The sequence below is a fragment of the Panthera onca genome, chromosome C2 (genome assembly GCF_046562875.1).
Source record: "Panthera onca isolate mPanOnc1 chromosome C2, mPanOnc1 haplotype 2, whole genome shotgun sequence".
In the NCBI taxonomy this organism is placed as follows: domain Eukaryota; kingdom Metazoa; phylum Chordata; class Mammalia; order Carnivora; family Felidae; genus Panthera; species Panthera onca.
This window is the reverse complement of record NC_138347.1, coordinates 30,942,336-30,959,145: the sequence shown is the minus strand read 5'-3', so window position 1 is coordinate 30,959,145 and position 16,810 is coordinate 30,942,336. Positions and strand designations below refer to the sequence as shown.

Below are 16,810 nucleotides of genomic sequence, written 5' to 3'. Positions count from 1 at the left end.
CTCACCCCTTTAAAGGTGCAAAATATATACTTTCATTAAAAAGTTGATGACTTAAAAATTGTGAATAAGAAAAGTGAACAATGTAAGTTTGAAAAGAGTCATTAGCCTTCATGAGGATTATAAAATGGATATATATGAGTATGTATATTATATATACATATAGCTACATAGACCTCTCCTGTGAGCTACATGGTTTTTATTCAAACTTATGTTGTTTATTTATTCACAAATACTGTTATACCTGTGATCAAACATTTACTCCAGATTCAAAAATCACCTCATATGCTCTGTTTTTTCTGCCCAAATCTTTTTACAATTCATTTGATGTTACAACAATTCAAGTGGTGAATTAGTCGAGCAGTCATGAACCTCACAAGCAGTGACAAGTAGACTTTTAGTGCTCAATGGAGCGTAAGATAAATAACATTGTATGATGCTGTATGAAAGTATAAAATGATTTCACATAGAATATAAGGATTCCCTTTTTTGTTGTTGTTCAAGCTGCCTTTCTTTGCACCATATGCATAGAGGTGACATGTGATTGTATCTGAAGAATTAAAGAAAGGATAAATAGGAAACAATTGAATAAGAAGTTAGCATGTAACATTGCCCTGGGGAAATCTCCACTATCTGCTATGTAAAGAAACAAAGTATATTCAGGCCAAACTCTCCTCTCAGATCATTTAAATATATAAGTTTGCATTTAATTCATTATTTTAAGGTTATTTATTTATTTTGAGACAGCGGGAGTGTCAGAGAGAGAGAGAGAGAGAGAGGAGGAGAGAAAAGCCCAAGCAGGCTCTGTGCTGCCATTGGGCTTGAACCCAGAAATCGTGAGATCATGACCCGAGCTGAAGAGTAGGACACTTAACCAACTAAGCCACCCAAGTGCCCCTGCATTTGATACTTGATATTCATTTTTACAATGTAAGGTGTCATTCACTAGTGTTCTATGATAAATATGTTAAATCCTCCGATATATGAAAAATATCAATGCTGAGTAGCATGTTTTTATTTTATTTCCTTCTAAACATTCAAATATAATTTTCCACATGACAGATACACAAAGATTAGCTTTAAAAAAAGTCAGTAAGTTTTTGCCTGCACAGGGAAGGCTGCCTGCTGAGAGTTAGAATTTCCAACCTGAAAGATATTGAAATGTCTTCCCACTAGTTAAAATCTTCCCTATTCTACTTCTAGTGGTAAGAGATTTGGAATGAAGCAGAGAAAAGGGAGTGCCGAAATCAAATTTTACCTGCTTTACAATTCTACTTAGAGTCAAGTCAAGCTTTATTAAAATGCATGTATAGGGGCAGCTGGGTGATTCAGTTGGTCAAGCATCTGACTTCTGCTCAGGTCATGATCTCAAGGTTCCTGAGTTTGAGCCCCGCATCAGGTGAGCTTGAGCCTCCCCCCCCCCCGCAACATAGGGTGAGTTCAAGTCTCCCTTTGGGTGAGCATGAGCCCCGCTTTGGGTGAGCACGGGTGCCCCACTGGGTGAGATCGAGCCCCGCGTCAGGAGCCTCACTTTGGGCTCCATGCTGATGGTGCAGAGCCTGTGTGAGATTCTCTCTCTCTTGCCTTCTCTCTGCCCCTTACTCAGTTGCACCCTCTCTCTCTCTCTCAAAAAAAAAAAAAAAAAGTAAATAAAACAAAATAAAATAAAATCTGTGTATATATGCAAATTTCACGAAATATATATTATATCTTAATATATATATAAATTGCACCAGATGTTTAAGTATAATCCAAGATCACAACTGAGGTTGGAAAGAAAGGAAATATCTTATGTTGAAAAATTAATCTAAATACTTATCCCAAAATAGACTTTTTGTTTATTTAGGGAAAACAAATTACCAATGCTCTCATGAATTAACAATAAAGTTTGGACACTATATAGACATTACCATGCAGTAAAAATGTGAAAACAGTAGGCTTTCCATTTTGTGAGGAAAATTACATTGCTTTCATACTGGTAAAATTTAAAACATTCCCAGAGAAGTTTTATGAAAACCAAAATATAAATAGAACCAGTACAAATCAAGTATATTCCCTATAAGTTTTATAACACACTTCAAAGAAAGAAAAAAATAGCCTTGTATGAAATCTTTGTGCTCCTACAACATCAGAAATTTAAAACTTTGATACATATTCCACTAATCATTCCTATTTAAAATCCCCATTTTTAAAGTTGTAGAAGGACAAGAATATGAAAATTTTAACAGGTGAAGGGTAAGATGTATACGGACGGAGATTATAAAAAAGATCATAAAGTCAGATATACATTGCTAGGTACCTGTGGTTTGGATTTTCATTTGCTTCTCACTTAGCAGAGAACATCAGTTGCTAGAAGGCAAATTATTAGTTGAAGGTAAATCCATTCTGGGAGTCAGCCATCTATCAATTAAGTATAAAGGTTTTGGAAGGCTGCTCTCTGGCTTGGCCTTATTCTAAAATATTTGAAGGGCATAGCACCTTCTGAGTTAGCAGTTCCTCTACAAGCAGATGGATATCAATCACAATGAGAAATGATAATAGGAACTGTACTATTCTTGTCAAGCTCAAAAACCAACAGATATTTTCAAATTAAATGCATAGGTTTTAAAAAGAACTGATGTTAAAAAAAAAATAAAAGGGAGAAGAAAAAGAAGAACAAGGAAGTCTGATATAATTTTACTAAAAGCACAAACCTAAAAGTTAAGAGAGCTATGTTATTTGTAAGGAGTGAGGGAATGAATGTGGGGGATAAAAATGCAATGCCTCGAATGTGGATATCTTAGAACTTTGCAGTGAAACTAGCACGGTCAATCTTTTATTATTTTCACTTAGGTCAAGCAAAGGGATAAACATAAACTGGTCCATGAGTTAAGTCAGTTCTTCCCTATGATTTAGATGATTTGTACGTGCATCACAGGGATGAACTGTAACATGGTGATTGATTAAATAGATGGGTTGATGGACAATACCTACAAGGAGTGAAAGTAGAGGACTGGACTCCAGGACAAGAAGTACATTAAATATCACGAATGTTCAAGACTCTGACACTTGGCAGTTATTACCTAGTATTCCTTGCTGGGAAGAATGCCTCCCTGATGTGGTGAGATAGCACTCAGAATGATAAAACACAAGGGAGAAACCATCAGCGACCAATGGAATATGAGAATGGGAGAATGATTGCAAGTCACAAAGTTTGGAATCCCCTTTTCAATGGATACACTATACTGATTTCTCTAGTCTTTGAAACATATTCTAACCAGTAAATAATAAGCTTTATTTTCATAAGATACAGATATGAGCCATAACGTTAGAATCAAATCATCATATTTAAATACTGTTAAATAACCAGTAAGACAACCAAGTGGGTGCTATCCCTTCCATTTTGCAGTATTTAGACATTATCAGTGGCTTAGAAGCCTACAAGCTACAGCAGCATATAAGCTTAATAAACTATGAAGTTTCTGTCAAAATCAGTTATTAAGACATTTATAAACATTTAAACTTAAAATTAAAACTAGAAATAGAAGACTGAATAAAATGTGTCAAAAAATTCTAAAATGTTTGTAGGATGATGTTAAATGAAAATTATTCCCTTCTAAATTCTAGGAAGTGTGAAATATTGTGAGACAACTTATTTTTATGATTGTTGTTAGAGGAAATACTTAAAATGAATTGCAATTAAAATGATTATTAACTATAGCTTCATTACTGAGTTCACTCTTCTAATCACTGACTTGATAATTCCACCCCCTCCCCTATCTCCTCTGCCTCAGAAATGTTTTGAAGGTCACAATTTTTGACTCCTTGAAATTCTGTTTCAGACTCTAAAAAGAAAACATTTTTGCAAATAGAATATCTAGGATCTTCTTTTTCTTCTGCTGCTTCTTTTCTTTCTCCTTTTTCTTCCTTCAAAAATGATGATTGGTTACCTTGAAATACACACCCTCTTTAAGTGATTATTAAGTCATTTAATTCATGCCTCATCAGTCTTATTAATTGTGATGAGATTTTTTTTTTGCTTATTTTTATTTGCCGTCCGGGACATGTCCTATTGTAATCTGCATCTTGAAATACTAAAAGCTATATTTTAAATATTTTTGTTCTTACTGAGCATGTTAGTAACGCTCTTGCCTAAATCCACTTCTCAAATAATGGCTGCAAAGCACGCAGTCTGTGTGTGTGTGTGTGTGTTTGTGTGTGTGTGTGTGTGTGTGTGTGTGTGTGTGTGTGCTGTGCTTGTGAGTGACTGTTTTGAAGAACTACTTGAGAAAAAAATGGTTACACATATCCATGTGCATTCTTGTTGCACTTCATCAGAGATACAAGCAAAAAGCTTGCCTTATGTTTATAACGTAATATGGTGAAAAGAGATGCATTAAAGCATGTTGTTTATAATTGCATTTTACAGAGCAGGTGTTTAAAACAAGCCCAAAACATCTATTCATTCATTCGTTCATTCACTCATTCGTTATTCAATTCCATTCCTTCTCTTTCATTTCCTTACATTCCTAAAGATAAGAGGTTTTCTTAGCTAGAAACAGTCTCTTACCAGCATAATTACTGAGTCCCTTTCTCTTCTTTCTTCGCCAATACAACCAGATGCTAAAACCCATCAAGATTACCCAGCAGGCACCACCAATACCAGCTATAAAGGCTGGTTGCTTCACAACATCAGTGATTTGTTCAGTTATGCTGTTATTGTTTTCAGTAATGACAACTTCATTACGTCCCCCTGTGGAAGAAATAATAGTTTTAGTAAACATTATTATGAAAGTAAACACAGGAATACATACATGGTGTACCAAAGGCAGAGAAAATTAGAAAATTCCTATGAAGGCAGGTAATAATTGTGCTCTGAGCCTGTCAAAATTATTGATAAGCGTATATTATACGTCTCAGAAGAAGAGTCAAGTTATGAGTTTAAAATGTGATTAAGAACATTGCTCCCTTATGCTTGGGGTTACTATGAATAGATTCAGAACTGCTTCTTGATTTATTGCCTTATAAATAAGTACTAATGCAAGTGCTAGTGGGCAAAATAACAGCAACTTTTCTTCAGCCAAATAAAGCATATTTTAATATAGTCTTGCTAAAATAAAATTTTAAAAAGCAACTACAACATTCACAGGGTATTTATAAATTGTCTTTCCTCTATAGCACTGCCTAAGTTGAAGTGTTCAAGATTTAAAAATAGGTAACTTAATATTATCCTTAATATTCTAACAGGGAATTTATTTTGATCAAACAACCTTTAATTTTTTTGGAATGTATTAAAACTACTATATAAAACAATGGCAATTATAGAAGTATATTTTCATAGAGATTAGTGTCTATAATTAAAATGTCACAAAAAGATAAGTCTCACATATTCCTTTAAAACTAAACTAATTTGAAAATCCACTTGTAGGTTTAATTAAAAAGACAACTTTAAAATTAATTCTAAGGTCTATGTTACTAAAGTAAACATTTACTTTTTAAAATTAATTTATTTATTTTGAGAGAGAGAGAGAGAGCAAGCAAGAGATGGCCAGAGAGAGAGGGAGGGAGAGAGAGAATCCCAAGCAGGCTCTGTGCTGTCAGCATACAGCCCAACATGGGGATTGATCTCAGGAACTATAAGATTCGGGACCTGATCTGAAATCAAATCAGACGCTTAACCAACTGAGTCACCCAGATGACCCACTAAAATAAACATTTAAAGGTCCATAAATCTGGACTATTATTCTAGAAATACTCATGTTTTTTGAGAATTTAGACCTCTCAGAGATAATTAAAATCTTAATCCACATTTTAAAATAGTTAAAAACTCATGGAATCATAGTATCACTTAAGAGCAAAGATTTAGGTTAGGTGTTTATATAAGAGATTAAGAAATTTACACACTGATGTGAAATTATTTGTAATGTCAACATCATATCTTGTTAATTACTAATCAAAGGCTTTTTAAAAGAAATTGCAATCGAAATATAAGTGGCTAATTTCAACATATTACATCCAAAGATGTTCATTGTTTTAGTTATCATGGCACTACAATATATTAGAAAGAACACGGTCTTTGAAGTTTTCTGTTTGAATATCATCCCTGCCACTTACTAGCTTAAGTAAGCAATAACCTCATGTAGGTCACTTAATCTTTTCAAGTACCTGTTTCTGCTAGTTGGCAACAGTCCTGTTTCAAATATTTGGGAGTGTTATTTAAGATAATGTATGTAAAGAGGCTGATAGGAACACAGTAGTTTGTTGATTCAAAATTAGGACCCAGGTATAGGTACAGGTTACTTTAAGAACCACTCACATAACTTCAGGGATGTAAGTTGTAAATTGTCCAGATGTGAGATCTGGAAAACCACAGATGACTTGTTTACTAGTTTCTTCTTTCTTTCAGGTCAGAAATTAACCTACATTTCCCAGACTCATTTGTAGTTTAAGTGAAACAAAGCGACTGAGTTATTGGCCAATACAGCAGGGGCACAAGTTATGCATACTACTTCCAGATCTGACCCAGACACTACTGTAACAATACTTGACATTCTCTTTCCTTCCTAATGTTAAATAGAAAGAGCGGATCTTTGGAGGATTCTGACCCCGCTCAAAGATGGCACAGCTAGTGACTGGAAGGATTGAAATTCCCTGAATAACTGTGGAGTAGAAGCCCCACCCATTCTGCTACTCCACACTAGACAGGGCTATGAATAAGAAAAAAACAAACAACCTTTATTTTTTTAAGCCAATCAGTACATAGGCTTGTTTCTTACAGCTGCTAGTATTTTTGCTATGCATACTTATATTCTATTTCTGAAATGTCTTTTGTGTTAAATTCTAGATGTGAAAACCAGATTCACTTATGTAATAAACCTGGTTAATTTTTCCAACCTATTTGCCCTTTATTATTGTACATATAAACTTAGTTTAAAATGTATTTAAAGGGGCACCTGGGTGGCTCAATTGGTTAAGCATCTGACTTCAGCTCAGGTCATAATCTCATGGTTCATGAGTTCAAGCCCTGCATTAGGCTCTCTGCCTCTCCCCTGCTCACTTGCCCTTTCAATTATAAACATTTTAAAAAATGTATTTAAACTGAGCTCATATTTTCAATATGAGACATACACATATCTGGCGATTTTTCTAACTACTAATAGTTACTAAAAAGAAAACAAACACCTTATAGAACAAAGAGAAAAGAAAATGTGTCCTTCATTTGTGTAAAAGGTCCATAAAATATCATATTTGGTATAGTGTGATATATATGTTACCCAAGGTTTATTACTATTTCTTATGGTTCTGGTATTTTTGAAAAATGTTGTCAGTTGGACTAATTAGAGTATAGACAAGGGATGCATGTGACCTGTAATGCTCCATTGTTCTTGCAGACAAAAAATATAATGAAATGTAATGTCTTTCTCCCATTGGAGAGTAATGAGAACAAAACTAATTTGTTGGACTAAAAATTAATTAGACACATCAGATTCGATTGTACCTATTACTATGAAAGTTTGCAGCTGTTCCACATATTATTACCAACTATATAAGGTAAGCATTAAATGGCCAAATGATTAAAGAAACAATAGATATATTATTAAACAAGATTGCTTGAAAATTTTAAGTCAAAGTAAATTTGTTACATGGCATACTCTTTGATGCTTACATATGTAAATATATGTGGTTGCATTTCTGTATCTGTAAATGCAACAGTACAGAACTATGGACACTTTGAGGTAAAAGTCATCTTACCAGTGGAAAATACAGACAAAAGAACAATATTGCCTTTAAACTTGTGTAAGGCTATTTATTATCTTTATACAATATTTTAATATTCCCTTAATGGAACTTTCTGGAATGAAAACTAAACTGAGAAGAAATAGATGAAACTGTGCATAGTCTGGTATGAGACAAATCTAAAGTTATCAGCCATAAATTACATCAAATGCCAACACATGATTTAATTAAAGCAAAGTGGAAGTGCGGTAGAGCTTGAGTCCCTTTGAGTGCTGTTTCTAGTACTGACTAGAAAATAGAGAAAGCACAGATTGAAACAGAAAAAGAGATTAGCCATCCTAAATCACTTTTCAACTAAGGAATAACAGTTGTGTAGATAAGGTTATCAGACAAGATGTTAAGGTAGACGTGCTGGAGTAATTAAAGGAACAATTAAAGGCTTCTTCCGTACAACAGAAGATATTAAAAAGAAATAAATCTCTTGAGGACACATAGCCTTTTCTGCATTGAATTGTGCGTGTGTGTGCATGCATGTGTTTTTATGTGTGAGTGCATGTATTTATTTTCAATTCTATTTGATTATAGCTTGAATATTGCATATTCTAGCTGCTTGAACAGAAGATAGAAATAGTGTTTATTACATGTTTTTATTCATAGAAAATTTGGAAGCAGTTATATGATACACTAAAATAACCCAAAAGGTACTAGCTATACATTTGAACACAGTCCTTTTAAAATGATAGAAATTAAAGAAAACTTTATTTTTGATTTAAAATACTCTAAATTAGCTTTCTTTTTTAAAAATTACTATACAAATTGGATCCTGAGAAATTTAACAGAAACCCATGGGGGAGGGGAAGGAAAAAAAAAAAGAGGTTAGGGTGGGAGACAGCCAAAGCATAAGAGACTCTTAAAAACTGAGAACAAACTGAGGGTTGATGGGGGGTGGGAGGGAGGGGAGGGTAGGTGATGAGCATTGAAGAGGGCATCTTTTGGGATGAGCACTGGGTGTTTTATGGAAACCAATTTGACAATAAATTTCATATATTAAAAATAAAATAAAATTACTATACAATTGTTAAAATTCTTAATTGACATCACATGAGCTTGGTTAAATGGTATTCTTGTAATGTTGTACTTGCTTCCAAGTATAATAAATCCCCCAAATATGGGGAACAACACAAGTAGTCCTACAAAAAAGAAAAAAAAAACCTTCCCCTGCTTGAGAATTTTACTTATTAATAAAGGTAATAGAAAAAACAGGAAATAAAAATATAGATACTTGATAATCTTTGAATTAGACATATTACATTTCATATATGCAAGAGAGAGCAAAAAAACCTTAAAGCTTTGTTTACTTATCTGGAAGTTCTCATAGAAAACAGTGCTTTTTTAAAGATATTTCATAAACATTTTTTCAGGGAAAAATTAATTGCATATATATATATATATATATATATATATATATGCATACACACATTATATATATGTACACACACACACACACACACACACACACACATATGTCAGTTAAATCCTTTTGGGTGTACCTGTATTTTTCTCTTATTCCAATTTATTTTAGAAAATCTCAGAAGGGCAAGACTGTAGGTTCCCCTCAGGTTAAGAAATTAATTCAGTCTGTATGACTAATTAAGAAAGGGAAGGCAATTTAAAGGAAAGTTAATACTATAACTTTTCTCTTTAATTCTTTTAATATATAAAAGAACAAAAACTTGGAGGATATAAAAAATCAACAATATGACTGAATGTTAAATCTCTTCATATTCAATAAATACTTTGTAATAAGAAACAATTTTCCAGAAATTGGCAGTGTGCTCTGTGTGTATCATTTCAAAAATAAAACAAACAGAAATCAATGGAACTGGCATATTCTTTTTTTTAATGTTATTTTTCAAACAGGGAGAGAGAGAGACAGTGAGAGAGAGAGAGCAAGGGAGGGAGGGACAGAGAGAGGAAGGACAGAGGATTTGAAGTGGGCTTTATGCTGACAGCAGAGAGCCCAATGAAGGGCTTGAACTCACAGCCTATGAGATCATAACCTCAGCTAAAGTCAGACACTTAACCAACTGAACCACTCTGGTGTTCCCTGAGACATTCCACTGTACCAAACTCTCAGCAAATATTCTTAAAATATGTAAACTCTAGGAAGAGTATTTTTTTAAGAATTAAAGATACTAATAACCAAATGAAAGCAGAAAGAACTAAAAGGATTTGTCTCTTGAAAGCAGAGAATTCTAGGGGAAATCTGTACTTTTGAGGCTTTCTTTTCCCCTTGAAGATTTCAATCCCTACAGCGCTGGGCAGCTAGGACCCAAGTTGCAATCCTCAATTGTACTGGTCTGAGGTGTCAGAGGATAGTGTTCTGAAATGACAGAATGACTGAAAAATTTCACTGGGAAGCCATGTGAAAGAGCCACAGGAAAATGATGTTCCCAAATCCCCAATTGACACTCTTCCCCTCCCCCCACCCCTGCAGAATCCTAAGCTTAACCCTTAGTTGCATGAAGAATGAAGATTCCAAACATCTCATGAAAATCAAAAGCTAGAAAGCTGAAAAGGCTAAACAGACTTTCAACAGATGTCCACTGCAAAGATTGTGTTCAAACCTCAAATTTCATCAAGTTGGGAAAACAGATAAACATATTAGGTTTTTCACTGAACCCTCCTGAGAGCCATGATTTAGAAGAAAAGATCATGTTGAGATTTTGCTTGAGAATAAGGTCAAATATAAACAGCCCTATACTAACAAATGTAAAATCCAAACCACCACAAGATCAAGATGATCAGCCAGTAACATAACTTACTTTAGAACAAAACCCAACTTTCTTTAGAAGATCACAAAATTTTACGGTATGCATCTGCAATATCTAGTATACAGTAAAAAAATACTAAACATGTAAAAACAAGCAAAATAACAGCGAAAGAAAGAAAGAAAGAAAGAAAGAAAGAAAGAAAGAAAGAAAAAGGCACAAACAACAGGAAAAAAATGACCAAAGGTCAAGAGAAAAGGTAATCAATAGAAACAACCATAAGATGATACACATGTTGAAATTAGGAGACAAGGACATTAAAATAGCTATTACAATACGTTCATGGACTTAAATTAATAGAGTCATTATGAACTAATATATGAGGGATGAAAATGTAAAAGAAAAACAATGGAAATAGTAGAACACAAAAGTGTATTATATAAAATTAATAATTCACTGGATATTTTCATTTCTGCTCATAAAGAAATAACATGTATGGGACATGTAATCTCACCATAAATAAGTAGAAAACTAAGCAAATATGTAAAACAAAAGGGAAGCATTGTGAAAAAAGGGAAATAAACAAGGGAGATCATATTATTTTCATAGCTTTTGGTCAAATGTGGCTAAGTTAAAGAAATAGAGGAATTCAGGGACACTAAGGAAATTGAATTTATGGAACAAAATATCTGAAAAAAATGAGTAACATAAAATACTTTCCTTAGTTTTAATTTACTTAAAAGAGAATTAATGCTTTAAAGTGAAGCAAAAAGTAATACCTTAGTTTGTATATTGGTGTTTATTATATGTATAAGAGTAAAATTTTAACAATAGAAAAATATTGAGAGCAAGGAAAATGGAATTATATTTTTTAAGATCCTTATAGGCAAATCCTAGAGTAACCATTATAAAAAAAATAGTGGATATAAACTATAATATAGAGAATTATTTAATTCATCCAAATGAAATTGGGAACTTAGGAAAACAGGAACAGAGTTAGATAGAAAACAAATAGCAAGATGGTAATTCTAAGCCAAAACACATCACTGATTACATTAAAGATAATGGTGTAAGCATTCCAATTAAAGGATTGTCATATTTTTAAAAACTTTTTAAATGTTAATTTTTGAGAGAGAGACAGAGCACATGAGCAGGGGAGGGGCAAAGAGAGAGGGAGACACAGAATCTGAAGCAGTATCCAGGCTCTTAGCTGTCAGCACAGAGCCTGATACAGGGCTCTAACTCACCAACTATGAGATCATGACCTGACCTGAAGTCATGCTTAACCAACTAAGCTAGCCAGGTGCCCCAAGACTGTTATATTGAATTTAAAAAAGAGTTAACATGCAGTTTAAATAACAGAAATGTACAGTTTCTCTGTAAAAGGATGGAAACAACACAAGCCATACAAACACTTATAAGATAATTAGCTATTAGTATAGCTATAGCTATATAACACTTATAAGATAATTGGCTATTAGCTAATATAAGACAAACTAAATTTCAGGAAAAAGATCTTACTGGCTTATAAAGTGGGACATTCCATTGTGATAAAGGGTAAGTTCATTAATAAGATATAACAACCCTAAAATGTATTCACTTAAAAGGAGTAGCAAAAAACAAAAACGTATAGATGGAAATGAGAAATACCCAAATCTTTAATTACAATAAATTTCCAGACTCCTTTCTTATTGATTGAAAGAATCAATAGGTAGAAAATCAGTAACGACCTAAATAATACTACCAACTAATTTGACATGACATTTATAGAACATTCCACTGTAGAACAGAAATATATACATACTTTTCAAGTGCACAAGGAACATTCATTAAGACCAAATGCTGGGCCATAAAATAAGTCTCCATATTTAAAGGCTAAATTCATACAATATACATTCCCTGAACTCATTGGAATTAAATTATAAATCAGAAAGAAAAACCTATCTGAAAAATCCCAAAACATTTGGAAATATAATGATATGCTTCCAAATAACCTCTACAAAGTAAAAAAAGTCCTTTGGGGAAGTGAAAAGTATTTTCAACATTGTGATAAATGGAAACATAACACCTCAAAATGTGTAAGATTCAGCTGAACATGTGTTTAGCAAGAAATGTATAACTTTATATATCCATATTAGAAAAGAAGGAAGGTCCAAATCATTGATATAAATATCTATCTTAAGAAGCAACATAAAAGTAAGTAGAAGAAAAAAGAGCAGAAATTAATTAGAAAGAAAATAGCAAAGTCAAAAGTTTCTACTTTGAAAAGATTAATAACATTGATAAATCCATATCAAGACAGCTTGAAATTGAAGGGGAGGGAGCAAAAAAAATATGGAGGAAAAAAAAGAGAACACAAATTCTCATCATTTAAGCATAAAAGAGATGACATTACCACACATCCTGCAATCATCACAATTAAGTGTATTATAAATAAGGAGGTAGTGCAAGTAAGCATATGATTATAAATTCAACAACTTAGATGCATTAGACAAATTCAAAACCAAATGTCCATTTATTACAACCAATACAGGACTAATAAAATTCTAAATAAATGTCAATTCATAAATATAAATAGAATCCACAAAAAAAAAAAACCTCTAGGCACAGATATTATCACTGATTTCGACAAAGTATTTAAGGAAAAAATAATTAAAAGGCCTACAAAAACTCTTACAGACTATAGTAGAGAAAGGAATACTTCCCAATCCCTTTTATAAAGCTAAGCACTCTGATTCTAAAACCTGACAAAGACATTAGAAGAAAATAAATCTATTGATAAATATCACTCATGAACATGGATGCAATTTTTTTTTTACCAGATGTTAGCAATTAGATCCAGTAGTATCTAAAAAAACATATTTTGACCATGTGGGATTTAACCCAGAAACAAGTGCAAGATTTATTCACCTTTAAAACAATACAATAGAATTTACCATATTAAAACAAATAAGAAAAGAGATAGAATATTACTTGAATACACTCAGAAAAATATGTCACAACTATTAAAATAAATAAGTGAAGTGAGTAAGGTCAAAAGATAAAAGGGCAATATATAAAATTAACTTTATATATAATTTAGAACAGTTAAAAAAGGAAATTTTACAAACATACTTATAATAGTTTAAAAAATCAAATAGGGAAAGTTTAATAAACCATGGGATGATATACTTATTAAAATAAATAAGCCTCAAACCTCAAACCACATGCAATTACTTTAAGATGAATTATAGACATAATTATAAGAGCTAAAATTATAAAGCTGCTAGAAGAAAATATAAGAAAATGTCTTTGGTATCTGTAGGTAAGACACAATTTCTTAGAAAGCACTACACATAAAAGAAAAATGTGGTAAATTGTTGTTCACTAAAATTTAAAAATGTGCTGATCAAAAGACACTATTAAGAAAATAAATCCATAGACCAGGAGAAAATATTTGCAATACAAATATATGACAAAGATCTGTACTCAGAATAGAACTTCTTCTACTCAGTAACAAGAGACAAGCAATACAATTTTAAAAAGGCAGAGATTTGGAAATTTTACATAAGAAAATATGCAAATGGCCAATAAACACATGTAAAATTGTTCAACATCACAAGCTATCAAAGAATATTGACGTTTAAACAACAGTGAGGTAGTCTTTTAAACTCCTTAGAATAACTAAAGTTATGGACTGGCAACTTCAAATAATGTAGATGTACAAAAAGTGAAAGTCATATTCTTTGTTAATGAGAGTATAAAATTATACAACAATATGAAAAAGTGTTTGCAGGTTTTTATACACTATGTCAATCCTATTACCCAGAAATGCCACTTCTAAATGTTTCTCTAAAGGAAATAAAAATGTATGTCCTCAAAAAGACTTACACAAGAATGTTCACTCTCTCAGGAGAAAAGCAGAGAAACAAAATATGATACATTCACCAGACTGAATACTGCTCGAAATAACACATATGGATTGCAAACCTGGGTAAATCTCAAAACACATTGTTTAGTGAAAGTTAGACACATATTATTATATTTTGTCTGATTCCATTTAGATATATTTCAAGAACAGGCAAACACAATGCTACTAGGGAAAAATGTTCTGTAATGATGATAGTAGATTTGATAGGCAGTTCTTCTTGGGGCACCTGGGTGGCTCGGTAGGCCAAGTGTGTGACTCTTGATTTCGGCTCAGGTCATGATCTCAGGGTTTGTTGGTTTGAACCCTGCATGGAGCTCTGCCCTTACAGGGAAGAGCCTGCTTGGGATTCTCTATCTCCCTCTCTCTCTCTGCCCTCCTCAGCTCTCTCACTCTCTCTTTCTCAAAATAAATAAGTAAACTTAAAAAAAAAAATAGTGATTTCTTCTTCAGGATAATATCCTCCAATTAAAAAGTTTCTTCTGGCATGTTTCTGGTTAAATTTTGACATTTTCCTGGCTAAAAGGAAGTATGCAGGTTTGAAACATAATGCATTTTTTTTTCAGTAACTGCCTCATTTCCTATTATATTTCAACGGCAACAAAATTATTCATGAAATTACTGATTGAAAATTATTTTCAAATTAACTTTCAGCATTTAAAGACTTAGTGCTAATAATTTAAAGAAGTTTGTGGGAATCTTAAGAGCACAAGAAATTGCTAATGATTTCTTCAAGAAGCCCTAGTGAGTCAGCCTATTTGCCTATATGATGAGGGCACCCTCTCAATCATTGCTGCATATCCACTCTTAGGATATAGGTTAAAAAAACCTACACACACTGGTACTTACCAATGATTATCGGCTGCGGTTCACTTTTTACTCCAATCCCTGCACTGGTACTAGCTGCAACCTCTACCCGGTATTGAATACCTGGGAATAATCCACCAATTATGACAGATCGAATGGCTGCATCCACAGTTTTGTTGATGTGGAATCGCGTTTCATTCCCCAGACACCAGATCTATAAAAATGTAAAGCGAATAACAAAAGAATATAAAATTATCCTTTCTGTTAAACTGATGAAATATTTTTTAGTAGTAACCAATCTATTCTCTAGGCTTATAGAAATATTTGTAAATGACATTTTCGAGAGCCTAATTTTGCAGTTTATTTATATATGTGTATGCGTGTTTGTGTGTGTGTGTGTGTGTGTGTGTGTGTGTGTGTATGTATTAAAGGAAGAACAATAATAAAAAAAGGAAGAACAATAAGGGAAGCTAAAACTATGCCATGTTCCTTTATACCTTATAATCAACACTGAATGCTCATCACACAATGATTCTTTTAACACTTCTGTAAAGTGGTCTTTGGTTACACACAACATTCGGGTATGGATTAAAACACATAAACTCCTCTGCTTAATTTATTTATCAAGATTTATTATGCATATAATCTATTAAAATACAGTGATTATGAGTTGTAATATCCAAGGTATATAGGCACACATCTAAGTAATTTATATTTTATTTAAGAAAATATTAACTTACCCAGAAGTAGTTAACAAGATTAATTGACCTAAGTTATAAGTATTGACTGAGATGAAATTAAAGCCAGTATTTACATCGACAGTAATAAATCTTAATATTGATCAAAACATATGTACACACACACATACACATGCATGAGAACAAAGTGGTGAAAAGTCTTTAAACACTGATGTGAGAGAACCTAGGCTTTTACCACAAGTAAGAATCACATTTTAAGGCATACTTTTTTTCTGAGATACGGGGATTTGTTACTGTCAAATGCATTACAAACAGAATTACACTGTGAACATATATTTGTATTCGTAACACACAGTATTTCATAGTCTACATATAGACACATAATTGGGAACACACATTCAGTTTGTTCCTGAAATGGGTAAATTCCTGACTTTTTATTTAAAATAATTCTTGTAAACTGTATATTTCTTTTATTTGCACAATGATATCTAAATTACTAATGTAGCAATATTTAGGCCTCACCAAAATATACACTTTGTTACCAAAATAAGGCAATCTCATATGAGTGAGAAAGGTTACAATTTAGGACAAAATTTATCATGTTATAATCAAAATCAGTATTTAAGTAAATGGAATTTTACTTAAATTTAGTTCCAGATAATACAAAAGTATAATCTTAACTTCGTTAAAACACACACACACACACACAAACACACACGCGCACATGCACGCACGCACGCACAAGAATAGATCATACTTTGCTCTTAAAATGATGTGCTCTAATCCTTGTAAAACGTCATATATATATTTATAATTATAATTATGCTATTGTAAAACTTATATTTCCTACACATGTTTCTTTATAAAGTGATGGGAATAATTTTAGAGTAAGTGCTTCTGTACATTGCTTGTTC

At 32.6% G+C, this 16,810-nt stretch overlaps 1 protein-coding gene across 19 annotated transcripts in view; it reads right to left on the bottom strand.

Moving 5' to 3' along the window:
- ROBO2 (roundabout guidance receptor 2) overlaps positions 1–16,810 on the bottom strand; it is a 1,697,359-nt gene that overhangs the window by 63,274 nt on the left and 1,617,275 nt on the right. For all 19 annotated transcript variants that reach the window (XM_060640255.3, XM_078452891.2, XM_060640254.3 and 16 more), the window contains 2 exons: positions 15,241–15,412; positions 4,547–4,729 (listed from right to left, as the gene is read on the bottom strand). In XM_060640255.3, coding sequence (XP_060496238.1) covers positions 4,547–4,729; positions 15,241–15,412 — 355 coding nt within the window. The remainder of the gene's footprint in view (positions 1–4,546; positions 4,730–15,240; positions 15,413–16,810) is intronic.